At 42.7% G+C, this 13,515-nt stretch overlaps 1 protein-coding gene across 2 annotated transcripts; it reads right to left on the bottom strand.

Moving 5' to 3' along the window:
* Positions 1 to 4,912: 4,912 nt before the first annotated feature.
* Positions 4,913 to 7,288, bottom strand: LOC148865263 (transcription factor FAMA-like). Of its 2 annotated transcripts, XM_088975761.1 has the most exons (4): positions 6,886 to 7,288; positions 6,114 to 6,803; positions 5,334 to 5,780; positions 4,913 to 5,229 (listed from the first exon to the last, which is right to left on the bottom strand). In XM_088975761.1, the coding sequence occupies exons 1-4, from the start codon at positions 6,907 to 6,909 to the stop codon at positions 5,125 to 5,127; spliced, it is 1,266 nt and encodes a 421-aa protein (XP_088831887.1). In that variant the 5' UTR covers positions 6,910 to 7,288; the 3' UTR covers positions 4,913 to 5,124. The 2 variants fall into 2 exon arrangements, with proteins under 2 accessions (XP_088831887.1, XP_088831886.1); XM_088975760.1 differs by lacking the exon at positions 6,886 to 7,288 and having other exon boundaries at positions 6,114 to 6,885.
* Positions 7,289 to 13,515: the final 6,227 nt, after the last annotated feature.

Here is a 13,515-nt window from a genome sequence, read left to right as displayed (position 1 = left end):
TTATGTCATTAAGCTCATTTATGCAATCCTACACTGGATGAAACATGGCACTCATTATGATTTAAAAAGCCTTCAAACAAAGATGCAAGTCCTCTAAAGAAGATGGTTTGTGTTTGTCTTCATGCCTATCAGAAGCATGACACAAACATAACTAACAAGATGGTTAGTGCTAGCTTCATGACTCTCAGAAACTAACAAGAAAATTCATAAGAAACCTATGAGTGTATGGTTAAATTATCTAATTAACTTCACTGAACCCATGTAAGAAACAAGTTTAGAAAACAATGAAGACCCATGCATACGAGTACACTAAAAAACTTCAGAATAGAACCAACGAATGAATGACGTGTATGGTAAAATCTTCTTATCATCCAAACCCATGCATGGTACTTTGTAGAAGGACCATCATCCATGTTAAAGCTCTCTTGCAACAATCTTCATGTAGTAAAATTAATTAATGTGTTCAAACATGCAAATAAACAAGCATACACATGTAATGAGAGTAAAGACCATTCAACATGGGAATAAACATCAACAACTACATTTGGTAGTTGGGGTGTGATGGAAGCTGCAACAAAGGTCTCATCTGATGTGGAATTTCATCCTTCCTATATGTTGATCTTCCTCTATGGGATGATGATCCACTCCTCTAGAATGATGACCCGCCTCTAGATGTTGATGATTTACCCCTTTGTGATATACCAACAATCCTGCCCCAAGTCTGTCTTTATGCCCCAAATGATGATGTTTGTGATAGGCCTATATTTGATGCCTAACACCACCCATTGCAATACCACCTCTCATACCATAATCATTCCTACTCTCAGAGTTTCCTTGCTACCGGCCCTTGCACACAGTAAATTTGATGCCTAAGCTCAAAATCATACCCTGGCTTTATGTAGCAAACTTGATATTGGCCTTTCTATCCCAAGTCCTTCAACATGACCTCTATCTCAATGTATGACAATAAGTCACCGTCAACATTGTTGCACACAATTTAGAAATAACATCTTTATCTACCACATTAATTAGGGGCTCTCCATCCACCCAATTGTTAAGCCAGAATCTAGTTGAGTTACCATTTCCAATAACAACTCCAATTCCTCGTTTAATAAGATCTCTAGAAGAAAGGATGCCTTTCAAGGTTCAAGAATATCTTTTCTTGCTGCCTTACTTCTAGAAACTCTTTGTTTCTTAATTATTTCTGTCTTACTACTTGGATCAAAAGATTATCCTCTTCATTCAAAATTCTCCAACCGAGCTTAACCAAGTTTACTTGATTGGTCCGCAAGAGATTTCTAAGACCCAAACCACCCCAATGTTTGGATGTACAAACTCTATTCCAGTTAACAAGATGAAAAGGATTTCTATCTTTATGACTTGTCCAGAGAAAATCTTTTTGTTTCCTGACCATTTCTTCTATGGCACCTTTGGGAATTTTAAAGGCCCTCATTGTATATTGAGGAATCATACTAGCCGAAAACTTGAGGATGGTAACCTTTCCTGCAAGAGACAGAGTGTTTCTCTTCCATCCCGCAAGTCTTCTTACAATACCTGTAAGAGAAGACAGAGGCCCCTAATCTACTTACACTTCAAATCCTTTTCTGTGCCCATACAAGATTCGTTTTCTATATATTTCAACTAGCATCTCTGCTATCCTCTTCTCTGATGGTGGCACTAGTTCTTCTAATGTCAGTTCTTATTTTCTAATCAGTTTTCTTTTATAGAAGCTTATGGAAGACATTTTGGAAGTTCGGGGTTAGCAGATGAGACTGAACTTAATCTAGGTATCCAAATTGAAAAAAGGAGGGAAAGGCATTTTGACTGAAGTTCTGTTTTGAACTCGAATTTTAACTGAGAACACTCCACAAGTGTTCCCAGCTATATCACACATGCATGATGTTTCTTCTCTAGGGCTTTGAAAAGTCAACTGGGCTCCAGGAGGATTATGTAGGCTCCAATGGGGGGGGGGGGTGTGGATCTTCACTAGTAATGAACCATTAAGCCCAGCTTTGAAAAAGAAAAAAGAAGTGTTCTCTTAAGAATCCCAGTCTGGTTGACTGGTTGGTTGCTTATTAGGTGCTTTCTGGGCCATATTTTCACTAGTAATGGGCCATTAAGCCCAGTTTTGGAAAAAAAGTGTTCTCTTAAGAAGCCCAGTTTTGTTGCTTATTAGGAGCTTTTTGGGCCAGCATTAAAGCCCTCTTTGGGATGAAACTAGTTGATAACCACAGACAATTAAAAACTTTTATGGGACCGGATGACTGTCATATCCCTAATATATTATGTTTGAACATGGACAAGTAAGAAGAAGACAAAGAAACGACCTTTTGCAAATTGCAAGGTGCAGAAGAGTTGGAAGATACGAGGTTGAGTAGTAACAAATGATTTGAGAGGGACCATAAATATAACAATTGATTTGATATTCAAGAGATAGAACTGATTGTAGCCGGACCCATATAGTTGGGATAAGGCATGGATGATGATGATGATGATATGATATTGAAGATTGCAGAATGGGGGAACAATTGGAACAAGAATTAAGGTCAGTTAGATAACAGCTGATGTGGCTGAATTGAGTAAATTGTTGATTTGTCTTGTCTTTTAGTGAATAAACAATTAAATAATAAAATATTCGATAAGTATTTAGTGGATGAAACAATTAAACCATTGTCTTTTAGTGGATATTTCAGTTGAGTTGCTTGGAATAAAAATATTAATAGAAACTCTTGATCAATTGAGTTCCAAGTATAAGAAGCATGCTATTTTAGTTCTGCAAAAGAAAATAACATAAAAAGATTTTGAATTGGGAAAAAAAGTGATCATTAAAAAGTAATGGTGGTGAAAAAATACAGCACATGCTTTAAGCTATTAGATTCATTGATTTTAAGCCCTTTTGGCTTCTCTATTACTTTTTGTACTTGATCTTGATGGATTTAAGTTTTAACCTCTTGGATATACTCATCTGGAGATTGTTCTCTACCATTTCTTTAGCTTTATTTATTCATTTTTTTATTTTCATACTGGTAGTGGTGAACAACAATACAATTTAGAGGGATGTTCATCAATATATATGATTTTGTTCTTTTAAGAACAATAACAACTGCCACATTAGCAAAATCATATTGTTTTAGCTGATGTAATAGTTGTCTTTATTTTTGAAAACACAATAATATATATTGGCAAACAGCCCCTTATGTTTTGCAAGAACAAAAATCGTGTAGATAAAGTGGTGTTTGCCGATATGTTTGATTTTTTAAGGCAAAATCATCCATTTTAGAGAATACCCCCCAATAGGAAAGTTGCCCCCCCCCTCAGAATTTTGGTTCCCCTTCTTCAATATCTCAATCAATTTTCTAAGATTTTCTGTTTTCCAATTAGCATTTCTTTTTCATGCCAAAAAAAAAAAGGGAAAACCTTAAGGCTGTATTAGGTTTGAAACAAAAGGTAGGGAAGCCTTTTCTTTCAAACCAAACACAGCCTGACTCTTGATTGGAAATGTAGAAGGGGAAATGGAAAACGATGAGAAGCCATAGGAAACGTTTTTAGCCCATTATGTATCCCAGTTGTCTATCTATCCTGGAGCAATTTTCAAAATTTGTGCCTCCAAAGCCTTGAACCTATCAAAAGCCCAAATGTATAGCATTCAACATGGCTTGGCCTATCAAATCAAATTACAACCCCTAATTATAAATAAAGAACTTCAACATGGTCTCCCCATACACCATCATGAACATTCATATTCTTCTCCTCCCTTTATTCAATTCATGGGTGAAATTCAGCCGAGGAAAACCTGTCCATGAGCTCAAATATGCCCCTCTCTATGTGCATTTCTTGTATTAAATAGCAAATAGGAACATACACTAATCAAGCTTAATTGCTTTATTAATTTGGGATCTTGTAATTAATCTTTAGTTTAATAGGGTTTGCCGCATTCACTAAATGATAGACCAGAAAAACAATATCTAGTTAAACAATGATAGACCAGAGTCATTTTGTTATTATATGCCAGTAGCAGGGATGTTTTAGTAATTCAGAGACTCTTTTTAATTGCACTCCACCACAGCCTTGTCCTTGCATTCTGGAATCTGTTATCCTTACTTGTTTGGACTTTGGACAGTGGCAAATCAGGTCCACATTCTAGTAAATTTTCAGAAGTCTTGATGGAATCCTCTCCTTAATTAGGAGAACCAACATGGGTTGTCCTCCTTGGACTAAAAACAATTGGAATGAGACTCACAGTACTCTTGTCTCCTGGGTAGATTATAGATAGAGTAGAAGAAAAATCTCAGCTCGGAGGACCTCTAGCCATTGCTAAGGGAGATAAAAGGAGATTCCAATTCAATGGCTTCCATTGCCTGGGACCCACAACCCCCAAGTATATATGAATGAAGTAAAGTGATCTATCAGTTACCTCAACTGAAAATTTATTAAACCAACAGTTGTAGCCTGAGAGGACAAATTAACCCCCTTTGTCCCCCTGAGGAGACTCCATTACAAACTCTTCTTTAATTTTAACCAGAGTGCCCCTAGGCCCTTGAATGGGGCTGTTCAAACCAAAAGAAGGTAAAAATTTTTAATTTGGTCGAACAGATGGTGGGGTATTGGCATCAAACGGTCAAACCCATACAAACTCCAAATTACAAAAGGACAAATGGGACCCATCCTCGTGCACTGCAATGCATTGCAGCCTAATACAACAAAGATCTCCTGACAAGTCAACCCACTGCATAAGAGTACATACGCGTTGACTTTCAACTCAGTAGCTTGCAAAACATTTTAATTCACACAAGCGCCATTCAATGCACAGAACCTGTCTCCCTCCCCATCTCTTCTTCAACCAAAAAACAAACTGGTCCACTGCTCCCACACAATTTGGATAGATCGATTCGATGGATAGAAACAACAGATGTCTTCCTCAAATAAAACTTCCAAATAGTTAAGTAAAGCTTCTATTGTTTCACAAGTATTGAAGTCACGAAGAAAACAAGCTCCCCCCAGTTCCCCCCACAAACCCAGATCATGAAAATCCAAGCCCCCAACAAAGAAAACTATTAAAAGAAAAAATAAGATCAATAGAAAACACAGACCCATCTTCTTTAATTCACAAGATTACATTACATATTATATGGTGGTGGTGGTGGCAGTAGTACTTGCATGAATGAAATTGAATATCTGCTGAACTGAGCTCGCAATGTCCTCGGCCGTGAACCTTGACTCACTTGCAACCTGATGAAGATATGTAGAAACCATGAAACCATGATCAATTTGAGCATCTATCTGAAGCTGTAATATTTTCAAGGAAGAAGAAAGAAAAGAAGTTGGTTAATTACCTTGACATTGAAGGAATACAGAACAGTTTGTTCAATGGTGGTAATGTTGGTATGGAGGATATTGAGCTGCAAATCTTCGAGGGCGGCAATTGTTTTGAGGAGCTGACCGGGCCTTCTTCGAGAGAGGATCTTAATCATGGCGTCGAATCCCAGGAGCTTCACTTCGACGTCGGCTAAGCACGTTTTGTTTTCTGCTGTTTCTTCCCGGAGTCCAGCTGCTTCGAATTCAGCAAGCTTCATCTGGTCATTGGGGAAGGCCGGCAGAGGAGGAAAGAATGGTGGCTGAGTCTGCTGGATTGCTAGCGAAGGTGTGTCATCCACAGGTCGTGGAGGTTCAGTACCATTCCCATACAGTCTTCTGCGCTTCTGAGATTCTAAGCATTGAAGAAGCTGCTCCAATTCTCTTACGAACTCAATGGCTCCACCTATAATGGAGGCTTGATCTCCCTGTAAATGTTCGCATAAACAAATGCTTGCACCATGAGCTTGTGGATTGCTTCAACGTCAAGTCTCTCAACTTTCAGAAAAGATATATATATATATATATATATATATATATACTTACTGCAGCATATATATATATATATATTACTTTGTTGGATCTAACATGATAAACTGTAAATCAAATTTGGAGTTGCAGGTTCTAAAAACCAAGATATCTTGTTCTAAGTGGGATCAGATCAACTGTTCTTCTTAACAAAAGTGCCAAATTTTGAATGCACAGAAAAGCAGAAATAATGTATATGTGCAGTGCAAGTATATATATATATATATATATACCCTTTGAACATATGAGCTCGGCATGAGAGACCTGAGCACTCGTAGGTGCTCGTTCATTTGCTTTCTTCGGTTACGTTCGACGGCTATGTGAGTCATACGTTGGCTCTCGACCTCCTCGCTCGTCTTCACCGTCCTCGGCCTCTTGCGTCGGTTCTTTGCTTCAGCTCCAGGGCTTTTCGTCTGAGTATTATTTCCTACGAGAATATGGAGCTGCACCGAGTTGTTCTCAGACACACGGCCTTCTTCCTCTACTTCCTCTTCCTGATCGGGCGCCATTGTTAACTTACTTTCTGCTACATTCCCGATAGCTTTGAATTTTTCTTCCTCATTTGCTGTCGGTAGAGGATTAATAAAGAGGCTTTGATCCTGCAGTTTGTCATTCAACACTGGAAACTTGAGAAAAAAACCTGGGTCGATCCCGTTTTCCTCATCGGATAGCTTGGCCTGGTTCACGGCCAATTTGGGTCCAAAGTCGGCGAATTGCATAACTTCGGCGAAGCTCAATCTATCGAGAGACGTGGCACTGCAGAAGCCAGAAGACATTTGGGGAGGTGGAGGATTGTTCAGCATGTAATCCACCATTCCGGTATTGTTGTCGTCGGAGTTCTGATCACCAAACCGTTGCTTCAGTTGATGGTGATAGTGGTCTAGAGGGTAATCTAGACCTGTGAAGCCCGTCGGCAGACCCGCCTGCAACAATTGAGGTTTCAAGTAAAACATGGCCATGAATCAGAAGAAAAAAAACGCGAGATGACTGAGAGAGTAAGCCTACCGAGTAGCTTTCTTCCTTGTCCATTATTTTATATATAGGAGAAGTGAGACGAGATGACAAGATCGAACCAGGAAAACCCAAGTGGAGTCAATCTCAACCCATGTAAGAACAGAAACTTTCCTCCAAGTTACCCAACTTGGGTCCCCACCAGAGAGAAGGTGACAAAAGAGTCAATTTAGAGCCAGTAAGTCGACATGTTTCGAATCAGACAACTTAAGGAATAGATTTTCTTCAGTTGAAGCAATGAATACTGAACATCTGACGACGGTGAAAACTAAGTAGAAGGCTGAAATGGCTTCTCTCAATTGTTTGAGAAGAAAAACAACATAGAAAATTAATTGGGTTCTGCTTTTGAAGAGGGAGAAGTACTTGCAGAAGCTTGGCCACCGCCATGCATATTCAGAGTTCAGAATTCAGATTTGATATGGGGATATGGCGAAATTATCACCTTAGAGAGAGAGAGAGAGAGAGAGAGAGAGAAAGAGAGAGAGGAGCCTGTTAAATTTATTGAGGTGGAGATTAAATTTCACCACCTTTTATTTATATTTATCACAGACCTACAACGCTCTTCTTCATCTCTGACCCTCGCCTCCTCCCTCCCTTATCTCATGACACCCATTTAATCAGACGACGACGATTTCAAACGTCTCAGGAACCAGGAACGTAATGATATGGTGTATAAACATTAATAGACCAAAAGTGATCCATTATCAGCAGATTCTGATCAGATGGTTGGGATGATTCCTTGATGGATGCACATGCGGTATCCTGTCGCTCCAACGATGTACGTCAAAGAATCGATTGGACCCGGTTTAGAACAGTGATCGTGAATAGTGTTTTAGCGCGTTGAATTCCTATGATGCACCCAGGCGTTCCCGAGGTGGGCTGATGATGGTACAAGGAAAAATAAAAAATAAAAAAAAACAGAAAAGTTCGGTCCTTGGAGGACCTATAGTGAATATGGGGCCCGCACTCCATTGGCTCTCACATGCTTTGTTTGGGGTTTAACCCCTTCTCATCAGATGCTACACGTGGAGGGCTAATGTCCAGACAACTGTTTAAATGGTATGACAATCCATTTATGATTCCAATTTAATGGTTAGTTGTTTTTCGGATATCATATCTTCGAAATTAATATGTAAAATGCTATTTGGCCCGTAGATGTTTTTTTTTTTTTTTAATAATATGATATTTAAGGTTATGTTAAAAGTGCACCACGTGGCACTATTATTTACAAATGTATTTATTTTCGTCTTTTGCGTGGAAGGAAAGACACGTAACCAAACATAACTTTTTGGCTCTACATAGTAAGTACTTCGGCTTTTCTTACGTGGATGACAAAGTCACGTCTCTTGTGCTGCCAAGGATTGTAGCGTAGCAGGGGTGATATGGGAACTTTCAAGTTGATTAGGGTAAGGGTTCCACCTATCAATACTGTTACTCTCAAGGATGAGCCGAGGGCAGGTAAATCTGCTTCCTTATACGAGGTTGATGTATCCAATTTGAGAGCAAGAGATTATACGTTACAGTGCCCCAAGTGTTTTCTTAGAGATGGAGGTTTCGACGGTCAAGTTAAGCGTGTATGAGGGGTTGGACAAGGTCCTAGGTGAGAGCTTAAACAAGATCACTCGAGAGCAAGAGAGCTAAAGAGCAGGAGTGAACAAGATGGTTTACTTAGAGAGGGGCACCCCTATTTATACTTGACCTTACCTTGGGAGTGGTTGGCAATGGGTGGCCAGAATTGCATCCAGTCAATGCCGCACGGTGCCATCTTAGGCATTGCCACATGCACCTACATCATTTGCCCCCCCCACTCTCGAGGTCGTGATGGACAAGGTCTAATAGATGACTGAACGGAGACCTCGACTTCGGCCAAAGAGAGTGCAATAGTGCCATTGGGAGGCGTTGGATGGTGCGTCAATTGCCTTGACTTGGTTAAAGAGGGTGCCATTCAGAAGTGTGGAGGCATTAGCCTCGGTTCCTAGGAGCTCCCCTTGGTTGTGCAGTGGCAATTTCCTTGTAGTTGACACCACCCCTTAGGAGGACCATGGAGGGCCAAGGGTGTGGAGTCATGGCTTGCACGGGCGTAAGGCATCTGTGTTCGCCGATCGTGCCCTTCACGAGTGCCATTGTGGACTCGTACGCCAGACAGGCATTGGCATTGACTGGTCGTGATTGTACAAGAGACAGGCGGTCAAGTCACCTGGATTGGATCACTTCAAACTTGGAGTTGGAGGGCGAACCGCCTAACTTGCTCGATGTTGTTTCGTATTCCTGAGGTCGACTATATGTGTCATGCATTGGTTCTAGCTGTCAAGTCGGTTGCTTCATGGCCATTGGATCGAAGCAATCTGAGTCATTTGTTCTTCTTTAAATAGCGTCATTGGTTGAGGCAATCGCTACCATTTGCTTGCTTCCGCTCGAATCTCCAAAGACCTCGGCCACCTTGTAGCTGAACCCTTAGCTTTCTTCTTTAACCTCAACTACTAGGTAAAGGACTTCTCCCTTGACCATGTCATACTCTGATTCTGGTCCAAATGCTATGAGCTTCCTGACCTTTCAAGCGCTAGCTCGTCCTGTTCCAAACTTGTCCAATGGTAGTGAGAGTTTTAGTAGTGGGTCCGAGGGCTCACCTTGTAGGCCCGAGGTCCAAGTACTGAGGGAGAGAACTACTCCTGGAGGCACTGAGTGCGAACTGTGGGGTGGTAAATCTCCCGATGAAAGTAATAGTTCTATGAGGCCAAAGGGCAGCACGACTGCAAATGCCTTGGCACCACCTGAAGTGGTGAAGGGAGATGACATCGAAGACCCAAGCCTTGAGGACATAGCTGGGGCCAAAGCTCAAGGCGTCACACTGATGCACTATCCGCACTGCGACCTGGATAGCAAACTTAGCATATAGCAAGTGAGGTTGCTTGTTGAGTTGTACCATATTCTCAGGGGCTATAGGCTTAGAGTCCCCGATGTAGGCGATAGACCCTAGTGGCTAGCCAGGGGGAGGTGTCCATACATGAGCATTACCTCCACTTCGGCCTCCGATTCCCCATGCCTCCTCTCATCTCCAAGCTCTTGAACTGCTACAACATCTCCCTCAATTAGCTTGCCTCCAACATTGTTAGGACTATCATTGCCATGTCAGTGATGGCCTGGCTCCAAGGTGTCTACGTGATCATGAACATATTTCAGTGTCTTTTCATCTTGAGGAAGCACCCTGTTGGGAAAGGTCTTTTCTACTTCTAGGGCCGACATGGTAGAGTGGTGGACAACCTGTCGTCTATCCACAACTGGAAGAAGTACTCTTTCACATCTTATTCGGAGTGTTGGCCATTTAGGTTTGACTGGGGGAAGCCGGATATCATGGCCAAGATGACTCGTATTTGATTGAAGGGGACGATTCGTATTTTAAGGATGAGGAGGCCAATGTGATGACCTAGATTCGACTGAAGGGGACGATTCTTCTGAGCCCTTGGCATCAGAGGAAGCCTTTGTGTGGACTGGCCTCAACCTTTCTCACCTTAGTAGGGGAACTCCTACTGTTGGTTGCACACATCATCTTCATCCCTTCTTTTGCACTGCATATTGACATGCTTCGCAGTGTTTTGCAGAGATGCAGGGCAACATCAAAGACAAGATAATGCAAATGGCGAAGTCCAAGAAGGGGACTTCAGGCATTGGTCTATTGAGGAAGCAGACACCAAGACAAGTTGTTACAAGAGAAATGCCACGGGCGAAGGCTCCCTTCGAGGCTAAGAGGAGAAAGGGGCCTACTGAAGCTGAGAGGGGGAGGAAGCCCATCGAGGCTGAAAGAAGGAAGGAGCCTACCCCCAAGAGACCTGTTGAGCCCCTCCAACCTTTGAGGGGAAAAAGACTGGCAAAGAAAGAGCCCACCCCCAAGAGGCCATTGCGATGAAATGCCATTGATGGTGCGATGTATCTTCCGCTCTCATTGGAGCGTTTGAGAGGGTGATACCTTGAGTACCCTAGAGGTTGGCTAGGCCTTGTTGATTGGGATGCTCCCATCTAGGGACAGGCAATCCTAGACCCAGGTGAGCGTTTAGGGTGTCCGAGACACCCTTCTAGATCAATTGGCCGAGGTAGTTTACATCTTCAAACACTTAGCTGAATTTCTTCTTTTTCTTGCTTTTCTTTAGCTGATAGTCGGATCTTCGTTGGAGGCGTTTTTGACAGTTGTTAGCCTCTATGAAAAGGTTGAGGTCCTCTTGCAACAATTAAGGACCTCACAGGAGGAGAAGGAAAAGTTAGAGCGGTAACTAGTCGAGGCTGAGAAGGGCCGAGAGGCAGCCACCAATGCGACGCATGAGGAGCGTACTCACCAAAAGGATTTGGAGGCCGATGTCACGGTTGAGAAGGAGTAGCTACGGGCTGCTCGGGTTTCTCTAAGCGAGGTAGAGGAGAAGCAGAAAGAGGCTGAAGGGGGCCAAAGAGAACCTGCGAGAGGACGAAGAGAGACTTGAGGTGGCCGAGAAAAGAGCTGAGGAGGCCTCGGCCCAGGCTATCAAAGAATGGAAGACCATCGAGGCCTATGCAGCTAAAAAGGTTGAATTCAGTGTCACCTCTTGGAGGACATCAAAGATACAAAGTCCCAACCGTTGGCTCTATTGCTTGACCTCGACGTCAGTTAATTAGGAGTCCAACCCGATCCGATGGTGCCGATGGCAGAAGGGATGATGCCTGTCAACGAAGTGCAACCTTCCGAGGGCATAGCCATTGATGAGCTGCCCGCATAAACCGAGGTAGTCGAGGAGAACATGGAATCCGAAGCCTGAGAAGCTTTGAAGTATCCTTTCTTGTTTTTGCTTAGTTATTTTTTGTAAGGGGCTCGACCTCCCCCATCTGAGGTCATTTTTTGTAAAGCTCAATGTGAGAAATCAATGAACGAACGAAACAAACTTTTTGTCTAACTTGTACCTTTTTCTTCTTCTTTCTTTGTGCTTTCTTTCTGTCGTGCTAGGGGCCGATACCCCTCTCCGAGGGGTCATAGTAGCAAAAATCTGTTGCTCCTTACTTAGCTATTCACTTTGGAATTTACGTTAAGTGGGTTAGGCCGAGGTTGAGCTTTGTCGTTGATGTCTCAAGGCCCCTTTCTTAGCAAGGAGGAAAGGGAGGCGAGTGCCTTAGCTCTCTTGGTTAGCTCTCTTGGCTTGTTCCTTATACCCGTCAAGGTAGTTAGACCGAGGCCGAGCTGTATTGCTAAGGACTCGAGGCCCCTTTCCATAGTGAGAAGTGAAGGGAGGCGAATGCCTTAGCCCACTTGGCCTAACTTTCCTTAGGGATTTAGTGTATGGACTCGCGTGCAGCCGAGGCTTTGCAAATGGTGCTTGGATGAGGTCACCGGGTGTTTCTTGCCTTAACGATATAGTTTGTCTATTTTAGTGTGTTTGTTCATTAGGTAGTGGGTTGACATCGCAGGCCGATACCATGGCCGAGGTCCCCGAGCGTATAACCTTGGTGAAGGTTGTGTGCTACAGCTAGCCATGTGGCTGAGGGGTCCTAGCGTTTAATTGGAATAAAAATGTTTACACTAAAATTAGAGCCGAGGTGAGAGGAACTTTTCACTTTTCATTGATAAGTTCTTTGTGCAAAAGATTACACATCACCACTGGTAGTATATCCAGAGGTTTTCGGAGTTCTAAGTACGAGGTACGATGTTTTTGTTTGAGGTTTATGAAGTCAATACAGATCTGCCATTTGCCGTTGGCCTTCTTAACCATGACCACATTGGACAACCAGTTAGGTAGTGTACCTCTTGGATGAAGTCAATGTCAAGTAGTTTGTCCACCTCATCTCCAATTGCTTTCCAATGCTCCAATGCAAAGTTCCTCTTTTTCTACCGAACTGGCCTACAGATCGGGTCCACACTTAGCCTATGAGTAATGACCAAGGGGTCAATTCTGGGCATGTCAACGGAAGACCATGCAAATACGTCAACATTAGATTTGAGGAAGCTTACCAGTTCGGAAAGGGTGTCTAGAGGAAGGCTAGACCCAATACACACCATCTTCTCGAGCTCGGCCTCGTCTAGGGGAACTAAGACGAGGTCCTCAGTTGGCTGGTCTCGGCTCACTAATTCATCCTTGAGGTCGAGCCCTTCCATCGGTAGGACTTTTTTATTCTTGCCTTTTAGTGCCACTATATAGCACTGTCTAGCTGCTTTCTGGTTCCCTCAAACGACTCCAACATCATGCTCGGTGGGGAACTTCACGGCGAGGTGGTAGGAGGAGATGGCCGCCTTGAGTTTATGAAGGGTCGGCCTCCCAATGATATCGTTGTATGGGGAGCCTATCTTCACTACCAAGAGCTTGGTCATTTTGGTCACCTATTGAGGCTTTATCCCTATTGTGATTGGCAAGGTGATTCTTCCTTCCAGTTTGATGATGTCTCTGGAGAACGCGACTAGTGATACATCAACTAGCTACAATTGATCTGGTGTGAGCTTCATCTTTTCGAAGGTATCATAGAAGAGGATGTCCCTAATGATCTGCTGTTTACAAGGATCCTCTTCACCATGTAATTGGTGATGGTCATCGACACCACCAATGCATCATCATGGGGGACTGAGACCTCCTTTAGGTCATCGTCCGAGAAGGAGATGACATTGTTTGTCTTCTT

The sequence above is a fragment of the Nelumbo lutea genome, chromosome 3 (genome assembly GCF_056320005.1).
Source record: "Nelumbo lutea isolate HS-2025 chromosome 3, American lotus-T2T, whole genome shotgun sequence".
Taxonomy (NCBI): domain Eukaryota; kingdom Viridiplantae; phylum Streptophyta; class Magnoliopsida; order Proteales; family Nelumbonaceae; genus Nelumbo; species Nelumbo lutea.
This window is presented reverse-complemented; position numbering and strand designations above follow the sequence as displayed.

Bases quoted from the DNA above. Each gene is read 5' to 3' on its own strand.
- LOC148865263 (XM_088975760.1), bottom strand. From the start codon at position 6,839: ATGGCCATGTTTTACTTGAAACCTCAATTGTTGCAGGCGGGTCTGCCG. The intron at 5,781-6,113 runs GTATATATATAT...GAACATTTACAG, and splicing joins CGAGCTCATATGTTCAAAGG to GGAGATCAAGCCTCCATTAT. The intron at 5,230-5,333 runs GTAATTAACCAA...TATCTTCATCAG, and splicing joins TGTATTCCTTCAATGTCAAG to GTTGCAAGTGAGTCAAGGTT.